Consider the following 23,279-nt stretch of genomic DNA (forward strand, 5'->3'; position numbering starts at 1 on the left):
AAAGCGTGCCGCACTCGTCAATCCATCATTATTTTACACGATAATGCACGATACACAGCAAGAGAGATTCAAGAAAAAGTCTTGAGCTTGGATGGTCTGTTTTACCACACCAACTTTACTGCGATCTTGCCCCGACAGACTACCACCTTTTCTATTCCTAACAAAAAAAAAAAGAAAGAAAAAAAAAGAAAAAGAAAAAAGAAAGAAAAAAGAGTGAAAAAACTTCAATTCTGAAGAGCAAGTCAGTCGAGCTGTCGAAACTTTCTTCCAGTTCAAACCACTACATTTTACAAGGAACCAGTAGATAAGCTGCCAGAAAATGGGAGCAGATCATACATAATAGTGGTGAATACATAATATATTAATATAATTTTGTTATTTAATGAAAGCAAAATCAATATATGATTTTAAAAAGCGAACCTAATATAATTTAGTTGGCGGGAAGTTTTGCATATAACCGGGAAATTTCGCGGCTGCGGATGAAAAGTTTGCTTTTAAACTGAAAACACTGGTTGGGAGATGACTGAGCTGATGGAAATATGGTAAAACGTGGAAGTGTATAGTGAAGTAAGATTTTTTTTGCGCCTAAACAATAATTGCTAATTTGTTGAGATGTGCAGTGCTACTATTATGCTACGGAAAGAAATGTGAGCTTTGTATAACTGAATTCGATAACAACACAACAGATGTGCAAAGTAAGTACGAACTAGCCATTCAAGCATTAGAACACACATCGCTCACACCTACGATTATCAGATTTTTTTCAGTGGAAAATAGGAAAATTTTACGATTTTTAGGACGAAAAAAGGAAGATATGTGATATTCAGAATGTATAAAGGAGGGTCGTTCAGTAAGTCCGTAGAAAAACATCCAAAAACAACTCATTTTGGGTAATTTTATTTCAACATAACCTCCTTTTACCTGTTCACATTTTCCCAGCGTTTCTTCAACTTTCTTAAGCCGTCCAAAACGTAGACTTTCGGGGGTTCCTCAAAATAAGCATCTGCTTAGGTGATGATCTTCTCGTGCAACGTGAATCGTTTTCCGCCGAGATAAAAGTTTGGAAATAAAACAAAGTCACTGGAGGCCAAATCTAGTGAATACAGTGGATATTGCAATGATTCGAATTTTAATTCTATAATTTTCGCCTTCGAAACTTGTTTTGATGGAAGAGACTTTGTCAAATAAGACCCTTTTTCTTGATTTCTTCTCTCAACCGGTGCAATAACGACGCAGAATACTTTCCATTTGTTGTTTGTTCTTTTTCTAAGTAACCGATGTAGATGATTCCGCGCGCATTCGAAAAAACTATCTTCACTACCGTGTCAGCCGATTCCACCGTGATCGCCTTCTTCGGAGCTGATTGCCTTTAAAGATCCACTGTTTCGACTGTTCCTTTGTTTCTGAAGTGTAGTTGTATATCCATGTCTCGTCCACTGTTACGTATCGACGCAGAAACTCGTCGGGATCGCGACGAAAACATCAAAACAGCCTTCTAATCGATCACACGATTGCGTTTATTCTCCACTGAGAGCAAACGCGACACCCATCTTGCCAAGATTGTTTTCAAATTCAATCTTGCGTGCAAAATTAAAAACACTGAACCTTGTGATATGCTTGTACGCTCAACGATTTCGAGCACTTTGATAAGTCAATCATTCAAAATCATATCGTGGATTTTGTCAATCATTTCGGGGGAAGTCACTTTCACTGGACGTCCCGAACAATTTCATCATCTGTAGATGTGCCCACGTTTAAACTAATTTACCCAGTTGTAACCAGTTCCAAACACAGAGCAATGTGTCATGAATTCATCCAACTCGGCTTTGATCTCTTTCGGTGTTAAACCTTTTACATAGAAGTGTTTAATAACCGCACAAAACTTATTTCTTTCCATTTTTCTAAGTAAACACAAGTTTGTTTCTTCAAACGACTATGACAATGAAATTACGCGATGCATATAGCTGAAACTTTTACAACAGTCTAGTGAGGAATGACGCTTACTAAAAGAAAACCTTTCTTGATACTGTGAGTGTCACGCTTCGGATTTTCTAAGGATTTATTGAACGACCCTCGTATAACAGAAACATGTATAGTCTCTCATAACTTAGTAACAGAATAATTTTAATTGAAAACTGGGCCAGTTTCATTAAAAATAGTTGTAACACAAAAAGTATATTAACAATCCCCGGTGGAAGCTCATGATCTTCGGATCCCACGTAAAGCTGTAGGTCTTCTCATATAACATCGGTGTTGAAAGCGACGCTAAACTCAATCGAACCAATCATGTTACACAAGTCTTCGTTGTCTTTTAATTGTATTTTAATAAAGCTTTTGCATCTCTTAACAATGCCACATCCTTATTTATATTTCAAAACATCCCTACAGGACAAATCGAAATCAAAAAAAACTTGGAGTTCTGTCTTTATCAGTTCACAGTAGCTTCTGTGAACAGTCTAGCACATCAGTGTATCACGATCCATCGAAACTGCGATGGATTGAAAAGAAATGAAATCTTTCAGTTTTTGTTCCACGGTTATGCCGTGTTGTATAAAGGAGAAGGTGATGATGAGAATGAATGAAATGGTGGAATGAAGGGGTGGGAGGAAATTGGAGACCCAGAAAATCCACGCACACGATATTTCTCCATCACAAAGTCTACTTGGCGCGAAATGGAATCGAATCAGGGACCCAAAGTACCAGAGATTAATTAGGGAAGAAATCGTTTTACAGAAAAAATAGAAGGTATGGCGTAAAATGCCCCAGGATGAAGTAAGATGTGGCAGTCCTATTCCCAACCGGCAATTGTCTTCGACCTATTGAAGAAGCATCTCGGTACCGAACAACCAATACGGACGTTCAGAAAGCCATCATGACATAAATTAAGGAACTTGACGCAGAACATTTCTCTCTGTCCATGAAAAGTCATTACGTCACTTTTTGAATTACTCTCGTATTTTTTGGAAGTTCATACAGCATACTAGGCTTTCTCGACCTATTTCATATCACAGACCCCTGTTACCACATCCTCCTGCCAGCGATCCCATACATAATTTCCGGTTTGTAATAAAGTCTTTCATTACTGCTGCTTATTCATTATAGTTGTGCATTTGCAAGCCTTTTACACACATATAGAAAGAATTACAAAAGAAGTCAATTCCTTTCTAATTATCAGATGCTTGATTCTAATTACATTTATCTTTTTACCTCCCTTCGCGTCCATCCCATGTACCCCTCTCGCAACCATCTAGGGGTCCAGACATCCAGGTTGAGAAACTTTTCAGTATACGAATAGTGAAATGCTACTAGAGTTAACCTACTAGACTCCATAGGGTTAATAGAAATATTACGTGAGGACTGATAAAAAAAATGCAACTGACATTCCAAACAAAGCTACCTAAATTTACTTTCAGGCTCCCAGTTAAGTACAACGTTCTATAGAAATTCTCCTCTGAACACAAACCAGAATATCGGATATACAGAACAGGAGATATATAGAAAAAAGACATAATTTTCTCTTGTCACCGTGTAATTTCAACGTCTAAATGAACATGGATGTGTTTACCTCTTTTGAGGTCACCGAACCTGAAGGTTGACAATTTTTACCACAACCAACTAGTCTACTTGCCACACTACTCTTACAAGCGTACTTTCCATTAGATGAACGTAAAACAGAAATTTCACAATGCACTCGGTATGTTGTGTGTTTTTTGTGCGTGTATATGTGCACCAACTGCAATAAACAAGTCATCTTGCAATGGGGGCAATTGTGTACAGCTGTAACAACACGTTAGATTTCAAACACCAAACGAAAAAAAAAAAAAAAAAAACTATTGCTACACAAAAACACAAAAGCATTTCCTATACAGATTACCATCATTAAGACAGAACCATCATTTGACCATAATATTGTTGCAACTTTATTACCAGTTTCATAGTTGCTTTGCTATTGCTCTGTTGCGGAAGACATAATAATAAACATTATCTTCCGATGAATCGCTTGACTGGAATTGTATACAATCAATAAAAAACGGGAAGAAGTAATATAAAAATCAACAACCAATGTGTCTAATTAAAAGTCAGACATCGACATTAATAATACATCTCAAATTTATCCAAAATATTTTTAACCTTAAAAAAAAAAACTTTTCAAAGAGTTTGGATAATTTCAATTACAATATTCTTTTTAAAAAATGCAATGTTATATTTTTACAAGTACTGTAACTGTCTATTACTCAGAAAATAAGGAACTGACCAAATTCTCAAACTGAAAATCCGAGACACCTTCCTCCTTAAGTTATTTTTTCTTTTCTCTTTCCTATTCCTGCATTTGTAAAATGTGTTGACAGTTTACTACTATAGAAGTAGAAGTTCGTGCTTGCTTCTTCGTGCCCACACGGTCAATAATAACCACGTCCAATTAAAATAAATAAATAAAAGTTGAAAATGTTCGAAGAGTTGCCACAACGAACTTAAAAAGAATTATTTTATCGAAATTTATATCAAATTTTATATTAAATTTATTTGATTAAACTCAATAGATAATAATACATTTACATATCTGGAACCTGCGTATTAGGGTATCTATTGAATTAGCTATATTGAGGTGTCACTTTTTATCATCGTATATATATATATTGAAAATGCAAATATAACTGGTCACTGGCTTTTATCTGGTACCAAAATATTCACCATCCTCTTAGGTATTGACCAACACCAATATCATCTCTCTATGACTTACGGTTCCCGAGATATAGCTTGTTGAATCTCCCGAAATCGGAACTTTTTGGGAAAATATATCGGGAAGATAAGAGTGAAGCGAAAAATTCCATCACTTCTTTCAGGTAGTTTTCGATGCTCTATCAAATGGAGAGTAACATTGAAAAATTCACAAAATAGCAGTCACACATAGGCATACAGAATTCAGTAACGACTTTTTAAGTTCGTTGAAAATAGCAAGTATTTTTGATATATTTACCTACCAAAAATCGCCTTCACAGTAGTCATGATTTAGGTCATCATCCAACCATCCTTCTGCAACTGACCAGAACTTTTTTCAGATTTCCTCATGGCATAGGTATAGTAAGTGTATGTGCCTTCGGCGGTGGAGATCTGGGATCGATTCCCGTTGGGACCTCATGCAGTTCAGATTCCATGCCAATCTGTAGCTTATATACCTTCAGGGCTGAATAGATGTCGAACTCTAATTGAATTAACCAACCATAACAACCTATATTGAGAGTTAACACCGGAGAAACCAGATTAGCACAAGAAATTACATGCTACTTCTGGCAAAACACTTAAACAATTGGAAAAAAGCTAAGTCCATCCATCCTTCAGCGATTCAAGAAATCGTTTTCAAGTCAATAAGAAAACACTCCACTACACAACGAATGATCCTCTAGAAAAGAACTGTCGCCTTCCTTCCAGAAAATAATGACTCTCAAATACTAACATTTTAAATTCGATTCTCTGCAACAAAAGAAAGCTGGAAGAATTTCTTGACTCCTTATTTTCTTTTATATATATATATATAATATATATATTGGCGGATCCAAGGGGAGGGCTCAGGTATATACTGGATAAAATGGGCTTCAATTCTGCTTTACACTGGATAAAATTGCAAAATATTGTTTAGCCCCTCTCTTGATCATACCCTGGACCCGCCCCTATATATATATATATAGATAGATATTGGGGCACCACAGAAAATTTCCATTGGCTAATTTCTCATAGTCCATACGGTACAATATCGCAAACAGAGGCCCCATATTAAATTTTTAAAAATGCGTAACTTACAGATATAGAATACGTATTTTAGTTAAAATTTTATATTTCAAAAATCAAAGAAACGTATAAAATAAATAAAACTTCTGGGCAAGGGTTTATTAACGGATTTATGATGTTCGCTTTCCTTTAGACCATGGGTTGCTTAAACACACTATTGATTGGTTTCTACACAGTCTACAGGCTAGAGCAGACGTGCATCTACAGCAATACGTTTGTTCACCCATATGTTCGTGGAAGAACTGAACTTAAATTTTTAGCCCAAGTAAGTTTCCAGCACATCTTCCATAACAATTCCAACATCAAAACCTGCAGACTGTTATCTGTAACCCTAAGTAGAGAAGGTTGCGAAGACCAAACTACCAGCACAAGATATTGACTTGGGATCGACTTCATGTGTGGCCTACTAGAGTGCATATCGTCTTTTGTGCCTGAAGACAACGAGGATTGAGGAAGATTGGCCCATATCTATTTTCGTCTTCACTCGAGATATATGCGACAAAATTTGTAAAGTTAAAAAACTCTGTTTTACACGTTGCAAATCATCTTCTCTTGTCGCAGATTACTAATTTTAAAAATGCACAAATTGCCTCCTCTATCATGCAGGGTGGATGGCGTGTTGTTTGCCACGACTCGATTTTTGTGTTGTTTGCCACGATTTTGCCACAGTATTTGCATTCCGATCTTATCATATTTCATTATCATGAAAATTCACACACACCTACAGTTAAAGGAAGGGCTGCCAGGCACATCTGCTTTTGATTCTGGTAAATGTGCTCGCCTTTGGGACGAGAGAAGTCTCATTAGACTCGCTGCTGAAAGAGAACATTAAGCTCCAAACAGAATACAAAACATCATTAATATCACAATAGTTTAATAAATTGATATAATTGCATTTTCTCTTTTAACAGAGTTTTAATATCATCTCCTGCAGTGGTCGAACTTAGACGGTATGCGGTGGTATGCCATACTGCCTCTGGTTTTTCAGTAATGAGAACATACCGTCTCTGGTTTTTCAGTGATCAAGACAATATTTAAATAGCCGGTATGTTGAGTCAAAATCATAGTAAAACATACCACCTCTGCTTTTTTCCCACTTCGAACACTGATCTCCTGTTATATAATGTTCTGTTTTCCGTTATGCTACGCAACTAATGAACCTGGTTTTATATATTTAAGAAAAATGAAATTAAATATTTCGATTTTACGTCCCACGCCTATGCCGTGTAAGCTAAAAGATATGGTAATGATGAGAATGAATAAAAAATGGTGTAATGAAGAAAGTGGGGGGATTCAGAAGAACCCTGAGAAAACTCAGACACACGGTACTTACCCATCACAAAACCCACTTCGCGCGAAGAAATTCTGAGTGCCTTGTAAAGTTCAGAAAACACAAATATGACTTCAATTTACAAATTCTACTGTGAAGATCCGAGAAAATAGCTGCACACAGACTGACTTATACACTTGTTTCTCTTTGACAAAATTATAACTAAAGTCATCAGAATTGATTGTAATTAATTTCTTGATTGCGTCACTGTCATCCTAAGTGTTTACTTTGAGAATTGTTTGAAAAGTTAAGCAAATATTTCTAATTTCTGTATACTGAGAATCCACCTGAGATATGATCTTGTGTACAATTACATCAGAAATTCAATATTCTAAATTGTTCTTTGCTTTCTTCTGGGAGTAGTTCAGGATCATATCTTTCGATTGCAGGAGTCAACTTCTTACATTTATATGATCTAAAACTTATCTTCAAACATCCGAGAGAACTGATGATTATAACTTAGAGAAAGGTAGTCTGCGTTTACTTCTGCCATAGGTTTTATTGTCTCAAATCGTACACAGGGCTCCCTTGTGGCTATGTGGATAGCGAACGCGCCTTTGGTGTGGGAAACCCGGGTCTGATTACTGGTGGAAACTCATGTGGATCGGAAACCATGTTAAGCTGTATGTTATGAGCCCAGGCCTCATAATCTGCTGCTGAATGGGATGCTTAATTCAAATCCACTCCAATTTTTGCACATTTCAGAAAGACTATAGAAGGATTGCCGCCCTAGTATTTTAATAATATCTGTGTGATTGATTTGATTTCAATTTTAGCGTTCCGTTCAGCATCGAGGCTATATGAGACGTGGACCTACAGTTTGAACATGGAATACGAACCACATGAGGTTCACCGAAATCGAACCCGCGTCTTCCATGCCAAAGCGCGTAAGCTAACCATTTAGCCACTAGGGAGTTCTGTAAGGACTTGAAAATAGCCAAGTAACAATACAAAAGTCACTAAATTTTTGTATTACCAATAGACTCAATTTCCCTCCTCTCACCAAAGGTATTCAAAAGATCGCTAAATCCATATTTTTAAATCTAATTTTATTTAATTTGATCTCTAGAAGGTTATAAAATATTAAAAAAATATCGCTCCCCCTCCGGAAGGTTCGGGTCCCCATTTGTCTTGATTGCTACACCTCTTATGAGTAATCCTGATACTATGCCTAGATTTAATGTTGGCTACACAGTCGAACACAAACAAATTGTACGCCATATAAATTTTGGAAATACATTTGGAGAGTTTCTATGCAAACAAATTATTATATCGAGTGCTTGAACTCACCTTGAATAAATTTAACTGTGACGTTAACAGCCGATAGCGCAGTAACCCAATAACGTGCTTAAGAAATTTGTATTGTACGTTTTTCTTTATAAATATAATAGATTTGTTTGTTATAATATGGCCATCTGTTATAATATGCTCATCTGGCAACCCTTAGTTTATGAGTCGATTTTGTATAAATCTTTACGATTGTGATATAACATAAGCCAGAAAGAACAATACCGTGGCAAACAACGCCAAAATCGAGTCGTGGCAAACAACACGTAATCGCAGGGTGAGCTTCGACATAGCTCCAGGCTTTGACTACGAATAGAGGATTGCCAAGGTGAAAGTGATGTTTATTAATGTTTTTTTTTTTTCATAGGGGTTTTTGAGATGTCTTCCATAACTAGGTAAGATTTATAAATACGAGACCTAAAATCCAAAACAAAAAATGGGGAGAAGCAAAGTTTAGTTAGGAGTATCAATGGACGGTCTCAACCACAGGACTTTCCACCGGAAATCAGACCCGGATTTTGTACACCAAAACGGATAACGACAATTTTGCTCCTGTTGTCTTGTTTGTTTATTCTTTCTGTAGAATGCATTTGAAACTATCAAGGCTATAAAGCTGTACCAATAAGGATTTACTCGTCATTAGTTCGTAGAGTGTATTCCTGAACACAGGCTATTTTAATTTGCAATTGTGAAAACTGCAAAAATAAGCTAACAGCAAAAATGCAAAATATACAATGAAGCAACCCTCCTTACGAAATTTCGTTGTGACGCCCATTTATTACATGAACAAAACAAAACCTAGTTTCATAAAATTACATCCTATTCCTTTCAAAAATACTTTGAAGGACATAAGCAAACACTTTTCCTTCAATAAGCAGAGAAAAAATAAGTAAATTATGGAGAAGGATATAACTTGATACTCTTTGTTCTCATCTCCAATGAGGGTATTGCAATTCGTGTTACCATACTTTCACTAATACCAACAATACATCAAACGTATCATCATATTAGACATCATGTAAAATCTACCCGCATTAATAACTGTTGTTCCTAGCTCTTAATTTTCGATTCACACGGAAAAGACACTATTTGCTAATGTAATATTAACCTGCAATTTACATAATTCAAACGTGTGACTTTCACTTATTTGTGTATATACTGATCACAATTGCCCTATACTTAGTATCAGGTGTTATCTGCTCATTACACCGAAAATCTCAAAATTAGCCAAGATCGTAATTAACTGGCTTTGTTCTTGAACTATCTATCTGTCTATTGAAATGCTACAACAGCAATAAAAGTGCTCGAACTCCAAGTTCTTAAGTTGGATTTCAAACCTTTGATTTACGGTTATTTGTGATTTCACTTTAATAAACACAAATTTTTGAAGTATGTGCACTTTAAATAAACTATTTAAATAACTCTTTTTTAAAATAAAGTTTATGTTTTAAAATTATTGTTCAAAGCCTTTGTATTTTAATAAGCCTTCTGCAAAATCAATGTAAATGAATTGTACTGCCATCTTTGGAGTTCTTTTAAACTAATGTTTGTGGACGTTTATATGTTTGTGGCCAATCCTTTCGACAATGAGATCTCGGAAACTACAGGACCTAGAAAGATGACGTTTTCACTGATCGATTGCAAATTTTGCATAGATTGTCCAGTTCTAATTGAATATTTAAAAAAAAACATGACCATTATTTCTTTATTACATTTTTAGGGTACACTGAAAGTGTTGAAATTTTTAAAAACTAAAGCATCATATCCTACGCAATATACATTCCAACAACACATAGTTGTATATAGGGGTTGTATATGTATCAGGCGTTTGTTTCATGGACAAATAATTATGAAGAAGAGAGCATAACCATTTCTCCAGTCTAAGATGAATCTTTATTTTTGGAGTGTTTTGCCCAATGAACACCATATATAACTGACAATATAATTAATTGCACATGTAACGTATTTGCTTATTACATACTGCATGCAAGAAGAAAGAAACCATTGATCATAGATTAATTAGAAATTTCAACCCAACTTAGAAGTAGGCTCAAATCTTGCAAACGGTGCGAGATATTGAAAATATAATAGAAAAAATATCCCCTTTCTAGTATAATTATTTGCCGATTTGTATCAAGACTTCTTTCACTTGTGTCTGTAAAGAGACATGTACAAATGTTGTGAAGAATGAGAAGGAGATTCATGCTTATATCTAAATGATGCTCTGGGTAGAGAGCGCAGGTTCAGCTAGTCTATATATTAAAATGATAAGTTTATATGTTTGTGGCCAATTCTTTTCGACAGTGAGAAATCGGAAACCACAAGTTCTAAAAACGTGCTCTTTTCACTGATCTGTTTCAAATTTTGTGTAGTTCTCATTCGAATTTTCAAAAATCGTACCGTTATTGTTCTATTCAACATTTTAGGGGCAGTATTGGGTCCATAAGATTAATATTATAGCTAGGGCAAAGATAAGGTTAATATCCTTGTTAGGCAACCAATACAAGATTTTTACGTACAGTGGGTTGATGGACATTGCAGGCGCTTTGCTGAAGTCTGAATAGCGAAACCTACTGCATGCTGACAACTTCGAAGATTTCAAGAACCAGAATGAGGGGTACTCGGATGGATATGAATTTGTAAGAAAAAAAATGTTTCCATTTGATATCATATCACTTCTGCAAATCTGCCGCAAACTCACTCCAACATCTATACATTAAAAGCTATGTTTGCTATATTTGTTTGTCTATAGCAATTCACTCCGTTTTTGAGTCTCCTGTCCTTCACCTGTGTGAGTAAGGAGACATGCACAGTGGAAAGGAGATTCATGGTCATAACAGAATGATGCGCTAAGTAGACAGCGCTGATTCAGTTAGTATGTTATTTACATTCATGCTACATTTTCAGCCACTGATACTAAGTATGTATCAGCATTTTTCCGTCAAAAGAAAGAAAGGGCAGACAGTTTTTGTCTCACAAATCCACTGTTCAGTGTTATTACTTTTGTCCGTTTTTTTTTAATTAATCACGACGACAGTACAAACATCGCCATTTTGGCAGAAGTAACTAAGTCCAAAATATTAGTTTTGATATACGTATAGCTGTTTCAAAGTTAGCAAACCATTGGTAGAATCAGTTTGGCAATATCATTTAATGCCAATACTCGCTTTATGTTCTTGCTGGTCTCCTGTTCTTATTCTTATTCCTATCCACGGTGGCTCACTGGTACATTGCTTATCTCTGGTGTGTGAGATTCCTGGTTCGATCTTCGGCCAAGTAAGTTTGTGGTCAACAACATTGTGTTCGTGGGTTTTCTCTCGGTATTCCCGTTTCCTCCCACTTTGTCATTCCACCAATTCTTCCATCATCATTCACTTGCCTTAATCATCGTCTAAAGGGCATAATCGTGGGATGTTAAACTGAAAGGTTTTTCATTTATGATAAATTATTCAAATTATATAGTATTTTTAGCTTTAAGTAATTCTCTTGTGTATTCACACTTGAAGCAATGTCACATCATGTATCAAGTAATATCGATGAATCATTCAACCTACAGTATATTGCATTTGAAGATTTAATTAATTCTCACATGTATTCACATTTTGTAACACACACATATATAATTAAATCCCAGTTCGACTAAAATTATTCACCAAAACTTATCATGATAGTTATTTCAATAAATTAAACTACTTTTATTACTTGAATTTCCTTAATACTTACTCATTTTCGCAAAAAATTAAAAATAGACTTCAATCACTTATGGTTTCCTCACTTATTATATCTTTAACAGCTTAAATAAAACAAGTTTAAACAAGTCTGAGCACAAGATTTGTTATCATAAGGTACCGGACTATTGTCCTTGTTGCTCTATAACCAAATATACATAACGTTATCGTTGCAATTTGAGTTGAGTCGAGTCGATTTTGGGTTTAACGTCCCTTTCAGGAGCGAGACTATATGAGACGTGGACCTACTAGATTAACGTGGAATTCGAACCACATGAGCTCCCGTCGAGAATCGAACCCGGGTCTCCTACACCTCATTGCAATTTGAAATTATGTAGTAAGTAATATCATAAAAGAAACACTGATCAAAGCTTAAAACCCACTGTATTTTAAATTATAATATGTAACGGTTTCGAATATCTAACATATATCCTTGTTAGATATCCGAAACCGTTACATATTATAATTTAAAATACAGTGAGTTTAAGCTTTGGTCGGTGTTTCTTTTGTTAAAATAATCAATCCAAAGCCATGGATAGTCTTGCTATCGAAGTAATATCATGTATAAAGTAATATCGATAAATGATTCAACCTATATTACATTTCAACATTTAAGTAATTCCCGTATGTACTCACCAGGATTGCCAACCGTCGTGACTGTACCGAGTTCTGACTTATTTGTCCCGCGTCCCGACCGGACACTCGTCGGGACGCATACTGTCCCGATTTATCGATTTTCAAAGTTAATTAATATTTTACTGGGCTATTTTTACAAAGGAATAACTTACTCTTTTACATACACAGTTTTATGAATAGAATCAATTTGACAAACTCTATATAGCCTATATATATATATATATATATATATATATATATATATATATATATATATATATATATATATATATATATTTAGTTTTCTCTCTAAACTTTGTTTATATTAAGTAAGTTGCAGTTGTTTTGGTTTGAATTTGTTGCATTATATTGCTTATACCTAGCAATGAGCAGTGGGTGGGAAAATAAGAAAATAATATGCCGCATTCATTCAGGTTTGTGTTATTCAGCTGATTATTTACATTGTTTTCAACGACTCGCCGTATGTGTACTTGTCCTTGGGGGATGGAAGTAGGAAGGGGGCTCCAACACCGATTGTCCCGTCCCGATTTGTTCTTCAGAAAAGTTGGCAACTCTGGTACTCACACTTGAAACGATGTGTTAAGAGGCCTTATTACTGCGAAATTAAAAATACCGCTAATTTTACAGTAATTCTGTGATATCTTTAAATAGATAAAAGATAATCGAAATGTGGAACAAGAGCGCTCTAGACAATATTATTTTGCATGAGGTACCGTTATCACGAGTCACCTAGTAGCTTTCCGTTTGCAGTCATTTACAAACGCGAAAATAAATGCCGGGTTTCTAAATGACTTGAAATCGAAAGTAGATAAGTGAATGGTGATAATGGTATCTCATGTAAAATAATATTGTCTAGGGAGGTCTTGTTCCACTTTTTGATTATCTTTTATCTATTTGAAGATATCACAGAATTACTGTAAAATTAGCCGTATTTTTAATTTCGCTGTGATATCAAGACAAGTTACCGTAATATTTAAAAATAACCAGAAAATTAATTTGGCTAAGCTATGTAAACCAGAGTCTTGTTTAACCTGAACTAAACCATCAAATTCTTAACTGTATAGACCGTATATATGCACAAACGAATGAACTAATTTAAATCATGACACTTACTAGGTAACCCATGAAGTCTGTCTATATTCGCTTGTATAGGCAGCCGTCCTAGATGTTGTCGAAGTACAGGTTCCAACAAAGCACACAGGGTAAAGCCAACCCATTCTCCACGCCACCATTTCAGGGTTGATACAACTATACCCAGAAGCTTCCTGAGGGAAAGTTAAAAGAAAGTTAAGATCAATGTTATTATCATTATTAATAATATAATAAATATCTAGCGCAGACCATAAGTCGCTTCACACTAGCAGTTATTTAGTTCTCAGTTGATGAGAGTTGCAATAGCTGATTGGCGTATAGAGTACGTTATGGTGTATTTCGTCACAATATGTGGTTCGTGAATAATATTTTACTTATTTATTTGCTCTTTCACACAAACCGAAATTACGAAGTCTAAGTGTCTTGTCACTCTGAATTCAAAAATGTAATCAGTTTTTTTCCATCAGGCAAGGTTTTATCATGACTTTTTTTTTTTAACACATAAGCGAAGTTGAAGGACGATTTAGGTGTCAGATTATTGTCGAAGGCTAAAGCTTTCACCTGGTATGGAGTTTGTCGTTATTGATCACATGGGGAGGTGGAGGTAATTGAATTTCGGTAAAACATTGTGGATATTTTGTGTTTTCAATTGCGCACTCTAGCAACGAGTGACAAAATTATAACGTTAGCTCATGGGATACACACACATATATAGGTATTCGATTTGCCGAAGGTGTCTTTATTCTACAGAAAAAAGAAAAAGTAAGCATCACTGTTACTTGCTAAGAAGTTGTAAATTCGGCTACATTTAGCTTATGGAACATTTCTCTTCAATGTCCAGCAGTAGTTTGCCAGCATCCTGAGTCTTCATTAGCTTTGGCACATCTTTCCCATTGTAGAAATTTGCTGCTGGAATCGCTCGCAATATTCATTGCTTACTGAGTCAAGATTTTTGGGGAGAAAATCTAAGGGACAATCTAAAAGGTGAATTTTTAAATGCATATTGCATCCTATAGCTTAGTACGAATTCACAAGATTATTCATTATTTCGCGATAGCTCTCTGTTTATGTTTTCCAAGTAGATCACGACAGATACCTATGAAGGCTTTCCACACTTTGCCCTTGTCCAGGAGATTCAATAGTTCTCCAAAATTATCATTATCCAATAATAATATAATTTGTAACCCAAAAATATTCCTTCCTTCAGTTTTGCATCGCTAACTTCGGGAAATTTAGATCCCAAATATACGAATGCAGAAGAATTTTTATCAAGAGCTTTTACAAGGTCCAATTTGATATGAAGTGATGGTAAGTACACAAGTTCGGGATTCACCAATGGGATGTGAGACACAGTTTTGTTTCTAGGAATAAGAGCTTTACACTTAGGCTATTGCTTCTTAATGTAGTGAGATTTCCTATCTCTGCTGTCGCATCCACATAAAAAGCTTCAGAATTTGGCGTATCCAAGTTTCAAGCCAAGTAATAATGCTATGATCTTTAAATCACCACAGATATTCCAGTTATATTTTGTGTACTGGGGTTTATCTAACAGCAATTTCATATTCTCATATGTCTCTTTCATGTCAGCTACATGGGCCACATGTATTGATGGTACTTCATTGCCATTATGCAGAAGTGCTAACTTCAAACTAATTTTCGAAGAATCTATGAAGAATCGGCATTCATGTGGCTGGTGTTCACGTCCAAGAGCCTCCAGAACTGCACTAACATTATTACAAAACACTACATCATTCTCTGTCGAGAAATAGTCTTTGAAATCGCTATCTCGACTATGATACATGCATATCTTTATATCTTTGTGTAATAGATTCCAACATTTGAGCTTATTGTTTGGACAATTGTAAAATCCGAAAGAGATTATTAACATCTGCTTGAGCCAGCAGGTGGGATTTTGATGAAGAAGCATCGAATGTAGGATCACTTCTATCTTGCCTTTCTTCCAAAGGATGCACTGTGTCGGATTTAGAGTTTTTAGTTAAGGTCATGCATTATATCATTTTGGCACAGAATATTCGTCAGTATGTAATACAGGTCTCATTGCTGATGGCAAATTTGGATATGTAACAGTATGCTTACTTTTAGATGTTTTTCCTTTTACGTTTATTAAACAAGAAAAGCAGTCACTGGAATGGTCTTTTTGTTTCCTCCAGATCATGGGAACTGCAAAAGGTATATGATTTATGCTATTTTTCCATCCTGTGAGAAACCGCATACATGACATATAACACATATTCGGAGGCTATGTTTTATTAAAATCACTACCTTTACAGCCAAAGTAAAGGTGGTAATACGTTTTCCTACAAGTGGTGTAAAATTTCGATTCTGAGATTTAAAAGTTAGTTCAGTATGAATGTAGTAAAAATTGTCCAGATCATTCTAAAGCTTTTTTTGCATTATGCATTTTTTCGCAACACGAGAAACGAAGCAAATTACACTCCACTTACACAGAAACAAAACCTGATGGGCTCAATACACGACCAACACTGGCTGCTTGCTAAACACATCTGACCTTGATCTACATTTATAATGTTGTCCAGCCTACACAAAAAATATACAGGGCGTTTCAAAACAACACCGACAACGTTTGGGAAGTGATTCCTGACACCAAGATAAGACAAAAAGTATAGACCAACCTGGGTGCAGAAATCCATCATTTCGGAGTTATAAGCTGCCGAAAATATATAAAAATGAACTTTAAAGCTCCATAGTTCCAATACTATGGGACCTACCGCAGTTGGGTCAAGACCTCATTTAGAAACTAATATTTGCACTATCCAAAAGTACATGTTTCAGAATTCTGCAGTACTTACGCAACAACTTTTATAAAGGGAGTTTGGCTACGGGCATATAATTCGAAGTACCACATTTGCCAAGATATGATTGAGTTATTTGTGCAGTGTTTTCTGCACAAAATGTATTTAAAAAAGTATCTAGAATATTTAAAAGTTATTTCTTTTGAATTTAATAAATTATCGAACAATATTAATGATTTATGTTCTTCTGTACTTAGAAGATGTAATTTGTGCATTAAAATGACGGAGAATATTTTGAAAACTTGGTTTAGGTAACTTAATGTTATGATATAACTTAAGTAATTTCGTACTTCATAAATAATTCTTATCAAATGCACTTTTGCCTTTGTTGTCAACGGTTCGTTTCCCATGGGGATACTGGATCGAAAGCTGTAATAGATGTGATTGGATGACCCAGGGAAACAGAATTTCAGTGGTGAATTTGTATGACTCGATGTACGATGTCACTCATCCTGCTTGACTTTGCGAAGTGCACTTAATCCATGTTGTCTGGAACATCTGTCAAGATTTCCACTGAAATTGGTATCCTGTCGAATTTGGAATTGCCTCTCACTAATTTCAACCCAAACTATAGGAGTAGCAACACATCACACGCATTGTTCTATAAACAATCTGAATTTTTTAAATAAATATTTAGATGTACACTGTATGTTGTATAAAGCTGGGGAGAATACACTCCCGCATTATTAGGCCATTTCAACTGGAAGTAATTGAGACGATTGGAAATTTTTAGAAAAAAAAAAATAGACCATGCTCGACAAAACTTATTTTCTTTACAAAAGTTATAGGATTTTTAATTCAATCTTCGGCAAGGGGTAAGTGAATTCTCATATTTGATTGATTTCAACTGCAAGAAACCTCAATAAACACATAGACCCTAAATCATATTGTATTAAAATCGAACAATATTACGAAAGATGCCACAGAATATATTTTTTAAATCTGGGAATAGGGAAAGGTTCACTATCTCGTTCTCGATTGATTTTAAACCTCAGTAATGGGAATGATTGTGAAGCTTCAAGAAATATATATATATATATATATATATATATATATATATATATATATATATATATATATATATATATATATATATATATATATATATATATATTTGGTCTAGGAATTAATTCGTGCGGTTGGTACGCACACATTGAAGCTGTACTACAAACACAAAATACATAAATACCTTAAGAAAAATATTGTCCATCGCTAGCCACCACTTTCGCCCATCTGTCAGGCAATGTACGGATTCCGTAGCGAAAGAAGTCCTCATCCTTGGAAGCGATCCAGTCAGAGACCCATGTTTCGATATCTTCTGAAGAAGTAAACCGCTGTCCAATCAAATCGTTGTTCATGCAATCGAACAAGTAGTAGTCCGAAGGAGCAACGTCTGGTGAATACGGCGGGTGGAATAAAACTTCCCATCCGACATTTTCTAAATATGTTTTGACCGGTTTTGCGACATGTGGGCGAGCGTTATCATGTTGAACAATAAGTTTATCATGTCTGTTCTCCCATTCTGGTCGTGTTCTGGCCAAAGCTTGCTTCAAACGCATTAATTGTCGTCGATAACGTTCTCCATTCATAGTTTCACCCGGTTGCAGCAGCTCATAGTACACCACACCTTTCATATCCCACCATATGCACAGCATAACCTTTGCACAGTGAATATCTCGATTTGGTTGTGATGGACCTGGTTCACCTGGTTTCACCCATGCCTTTTTTCGTTTAGGGTTCTCGTAATGGATCCACTTCTCATCACCCGTAATAATTCGATGCAGAAACCCCTTTCTGCTCTGTCGTTGAAGCAGCAATTCGCAAATGGTTTTTCGTCTTTCAACGTCTCTGTCTTTCAATTCATGTGGAACCCAATGTGACATCTTTTGAATCATTCCCATGGCTTTCAAGCGTTTGGAGACTGTTGTTTGATCAACGCCTAATGCTGCTGCAAGTTGTTCCTACGTTTGACACGAATCCTGCTCGAGCAATGCTGTCAATTCTTCGTCTTGAAATTTTTTTGGCTGTCCAGCTCGCTCTTGGTCTGCCAAGCCGAAATCACCACTTCTAAACCGTGCAAACCACTTCTGACACGTTCGCTCAGCTAGAGCATGGTCACCATACACTTCCACCAAAATACGATGACTTTCAGTCGCACTTTTCTGCATGTTAAAGTAATGCAGCAGGACACCCCGCAAAAACACTTTATCAGGCACAAATTGCGCCATGTTCACTTAACTACAAACTGGTGTTGTTGACGCTTTAATCCACTGCCCTATACTACGAACGATACGCGATGACAGGGGTTTGCAACACATGTGTGGATACACGGAACTGTGGGACGCTCCGTTCGTTGCGCCATCTCTTGTCCACCCGCACGAATTAATTCCTAGACCAAATATATATATACCATATTCCAAGAAAATCTAGTATTCTTAGGAAAGGTAACTTGAATCATGTCCTTTTAATTGGAGGGGGAAATATATTCCATGCCACATTAGAGGGCTAAATTTAATTCTTATTCTTGACTGATTTTAATCCCAAGGACTGGGGGATTACAGAAAGAGTCGAAGAAAATGTGCATTATTTGTACCAAAAGCAAAAGAATTTTAGAAAATTTATCACGAAACTCCAACTTATCGTGGAAATCAAGGAGGTGCGATAGGAAGTTAAATTAATTACTTTATTCTTTACTGATTTTAACTCCCTCAAAAGTGGATGATTGGGAAGTCTTAAAAAATATACTATATATTATGTCAAAATCAAACACATTTTAACGAAAATTATCATGGAATATATTTTTGAAATGAAAAGGAAGTGAATTTATCATTTCATTCTTGGCACACTTCAATCAAAATAAGTTGTGGGGATTCAAAATACCATAAAGAAAATAAACACTAAGCTTTGTTATAACAAAATAATTTTTATGTATAGTTTACGAGGGGTGTTCAAAGTTAATGTTGCTGACATAGAAGATCTGTCATTTTTCCACATACATCTCCCCTTCTAATGCACTTCTACCACCTGTGTTATACAGCAGGAATACCAGTTTTAAAATAAACTTGATAGCTGTGCTATAAGCCATTCATCGTCAGCCTGCATAACATGCTCATCATTGGCAAACTTTGTCTCTCGCAGGTGTTGCTTAAGCTTGAGGGACAGGTGAAAGTCACTTGGGACAAGATCTGGAAAGTAGGGAGGGTGCTCAAGTATTTAAAACCCGGAATCAGCAATGGCGGCGGTAAGGTGACTTCTGTCAGCAGGAGCATTGACCTGCAGCACCAGCACTTTCCTGTGTAGCATCACTCTGTGTTTTCCTTGATTGCCTCCCTAACTTTTGTAATCAATTGTGAATAATAGTCACCTGTAATTGTCTTTTGGCTCTCGTGATAATCAATGAACAATATACACTTACTATCCCAAAAACTCGTGTCCATAAGCTTGTCAGTTGATGGCATTGTCTTGAATTTCTTGCGGGGCAAAGAATCAAGGTGCTGAAACTGCATACTCTGTTGCTTGCACTCTGTATCGTAAAGATGTATCCAGGTTTCATCTACGGTCACTCACCTATCAAGGAAGTTACCGATGTGTTTCTTGAACAAGGCCAAATTTGTCTCTGAATAACGGACTCGTTCACACTATTGATCAATGGTTAACATTCGTGATACCCATCGAGTTGATATCTAGTGCACCTTTAAATGTTAGTGTAAAATTGTATCTATTGAACCGAATGACAAGCTAGTAACCTCAGCACAGTAAGTCGTCTGCCAGCCCTTATCAGGTCGTGAACCATGTTAATGTTTTCTGGTGTGCACACTATCACGTGTTGTCCTGCACCTGATACATGTTCACAGCTCTCCCTGCCACACCGGAAGTCACGTGACCAGTTCTTGATGAATTTGATATGTAACAGCGCCATCACCTAATCCATTTACCATGTCTTCATGAATCTCCTTGGGTGTTAATCCCTTCCTCTGGAGGTACTTAATGACGGCCCATTGTTCAGATTTGTCCATTTTCTCATTCGTGGCTCATCTTCATAATCATTCATATTTTACCCCTTTTTACCCTCCGTCTTATGCTTCATGAATTACAACATCAAATAATATGATTATTTCTGCATGTTTACAGGCACAAACCAAGTTTCTTTAAAATCGGGTAAGTTATACGAGAGCTATCGTGGAACAGATAGGTGGACAGACACACAAATGCCAATCGAGTCGAATGGTAGAAGCTTTGCAAATGTTTCCATTAATACTTCTCATACCAGAATGGATTGTTACATCTTTTACAGAAACAAATAACGCCGACATGTTTAAACATACTTAAATATAATAATTGGGAACACAGTGGCTCGGTGCTAAAGAGCTCATCACTGATATAAGGAGTCCCTGGTTCCATTTCCGGCCACGCGAGTTTGTGGTAGACAACATCGTGTCCGTAGGGTTTTCTCATGTTCTACAGTTTCCTTCCACATTCTCATTCTACCGATTCTTTCGTAATCATATCCTTTTATTAATCATCCGTTCCTTTAGTCTAAAGACCTCAACCGTTGGACGTTAAACTTGATACTTCGTTTTATTTTAATTAATTTCAATAACACAATAATCACCTATAATCACTAGCACAATTAATAGCACAAAATATCAAGTTTCAACATGACGCACTCTCTCATATAAGAAACCTTTCTGATTGGCTGAAAAGTTGATTTTGCCATAAACCATGGGGACAATATAATTGAGAACAGATTGGTTGAAAGGTCAATTAAAAGTTAAATTCCGAGAAAATGAAGAAAATTGCAGTTTCGAGAAAAAATTAATTTTCCTTGATTTCAACGATTTTCTATTGTGCAACATTTTACGTGAAACAAGGATAAGGTTAAACAAGGATTCTTATTTCGCCTAAAGTGACGCGCAAATCTTATCACTTATGTCATACTTAATTAGAAAATTAGCTGACATGCTCGTTCTTCGCATTGGAAGAATAAAGTTAATGCAAAATAATTCAAAGATCTGAAAGTTATGCAACTTGCAACAAAGATAAAATGTCTAGGTTGCATACCTCATAGACACTATGGTTTACTGTGAGGTACCTTAAATTACTACGTACTTTAATGTTTGAGTCTTCAAATCCTCCTCGACTTAAAAATTGAAAAACAAATTGCTTCATATGCGATTAGAAGATCTATGTATTTGTGCAAAATATTTGGTGAATCTACCTGCCTCCTAGCTATGCGTAAATCTGATGACAGACAGACACACATGTTCTTTTATATACTAGGACAGGTTGGTTAGGCGAAACGAATATTAGACTAAATGATGGAAGACCAAAATCAACTCCGCATGTTAACAACTTATCCACACACTAACAGCCACGTTGGTATGGAAACGAACTTAATTAAGTCTGTGTGCATGTGCATAAGGCCTCAATCGCATATATCCTGTTCTACACAGAGATTTCTGCAATAGACGGCGGCAGACACCAGCATCCAGGCTATTCCCTTCCAGAACATACCAGTGAAGTTATATGATGCCAGTCCCAAGGATTTTTCTGGATTTGGTCTATTGAAAAGAAACCTTACATCTCGTAGTGTCACCACTGTCCGTGGCCTCTGGAAAGCCTGTCAGCAGTGTTGCCAATTTAGCGACTTTGTCGCTAGAACTAACGACTTTTGGAAGTGTCTAACGACAAAAATTTTTATTTAGCGCCTAGCGACATTTAAGAATTCAAATATTTTGCTCTATATTTATATTAAAGTTTCCAAAATTTAGCAGTTTGTGATACTAATAACTACTTTTACACACTCGGTTGCACTACTGCTATAAGCGACTTACTTCGTTGGATTCATCGCTGCATTGAGGATTATGCCCTTCTTCACTGCGGTTCGGAAATCCGGGAATTTCCCATATCTAACTAGTTGCGTAATAGCTGGTAACCTCTTGCATTGCACAGTGCGTACAGTGACAGTGACGTTGTAGAACGTTGTGCTTTTCTGGTTCAGTGTAGTGCGTGTGATTTATATATTAATTTAACTGCGGTTGTTCTTAATATAAATTATACAGAAATTTCGTGGGGTGAGTTCGGTGAGTTGTTCCAATACGAAAGCAACATGAATTTCCAAACCCCTCCAAAAAATATAATCGTACTCTATAAGAAGGAATGGGAAAAAGTGATCCAAAATTTTAAGTATTTGCAAACTTTTAATGCTATATTTATTAATTTTGTATTCTTGAAAGCGCATAGTGCAGTGGTTTTGTGAAGATGGTCATTTTTTTTAAAAAAAAAACACTGGAGTCTTTCATTGTACATGAAAAATATTTAAATTATTTTAATTCCTTTGTAAAATTATATAGTGACTTTTTAGCGACTTGGCAGGAGGCGTTTAGCGAATTCTAGCGACTTTAGAGTACTAAACTAGCGACATTTCACACTGGCGAGTTGGCAACAGTGCCTGTCAGGAGGAGTAGTTCAATATTCCCGCCCCTGTACTTCAACAAAGTCTTCTACAATGAAAGTTATGGTGCAGGGCTATTGCCAAGACACATGGTGCTCACATCAGGGGCAACAAATGTTGGTCCTGTGATT

The 23,279-nt window shown here is 36.0% G+C and overlaps 1 protein-coding gene across 2 annotated transcripts in view; it reads right to left on the reverse strand.

Annotated features, from left to right (window-relative positions):
* LOC145673420 (peroxisomal leader peptide-processing protease) overlaps window positions 1-23,279 on the reverse strand; it is a 645,832-nt gene that overhangs the window by 95,661 nt on the left and 526,892 nt on the right. For both annotated transcript variants that reach the window (XM_081743110.1, XM_081743109.1), the window contains one exon: window positions 13,882-14,033. In XM_081743110.1, coding sequence (XP_081599236.1) covers window positions 13,882-14,033 — 152 coding nt within the window. The remainder of the gene's footprint in view (window positions 1-13,881; window positions 14,034-23,279) is intronic.

The sequence above is a fragment of the Thermobia domestica genome, chromosome 16, assembly GCF_964235325.1.
Source record: "Thermobia domestica chromosome 16, izTheDome1.hap1.1, whole genome shotgun sequence".
Lineage (NCBI taxonomy): Eukaryota > Metazoa > Arthropoda > Insecta > Zygentoma > Lepismatidae > Thermobia > Thermobia domestica.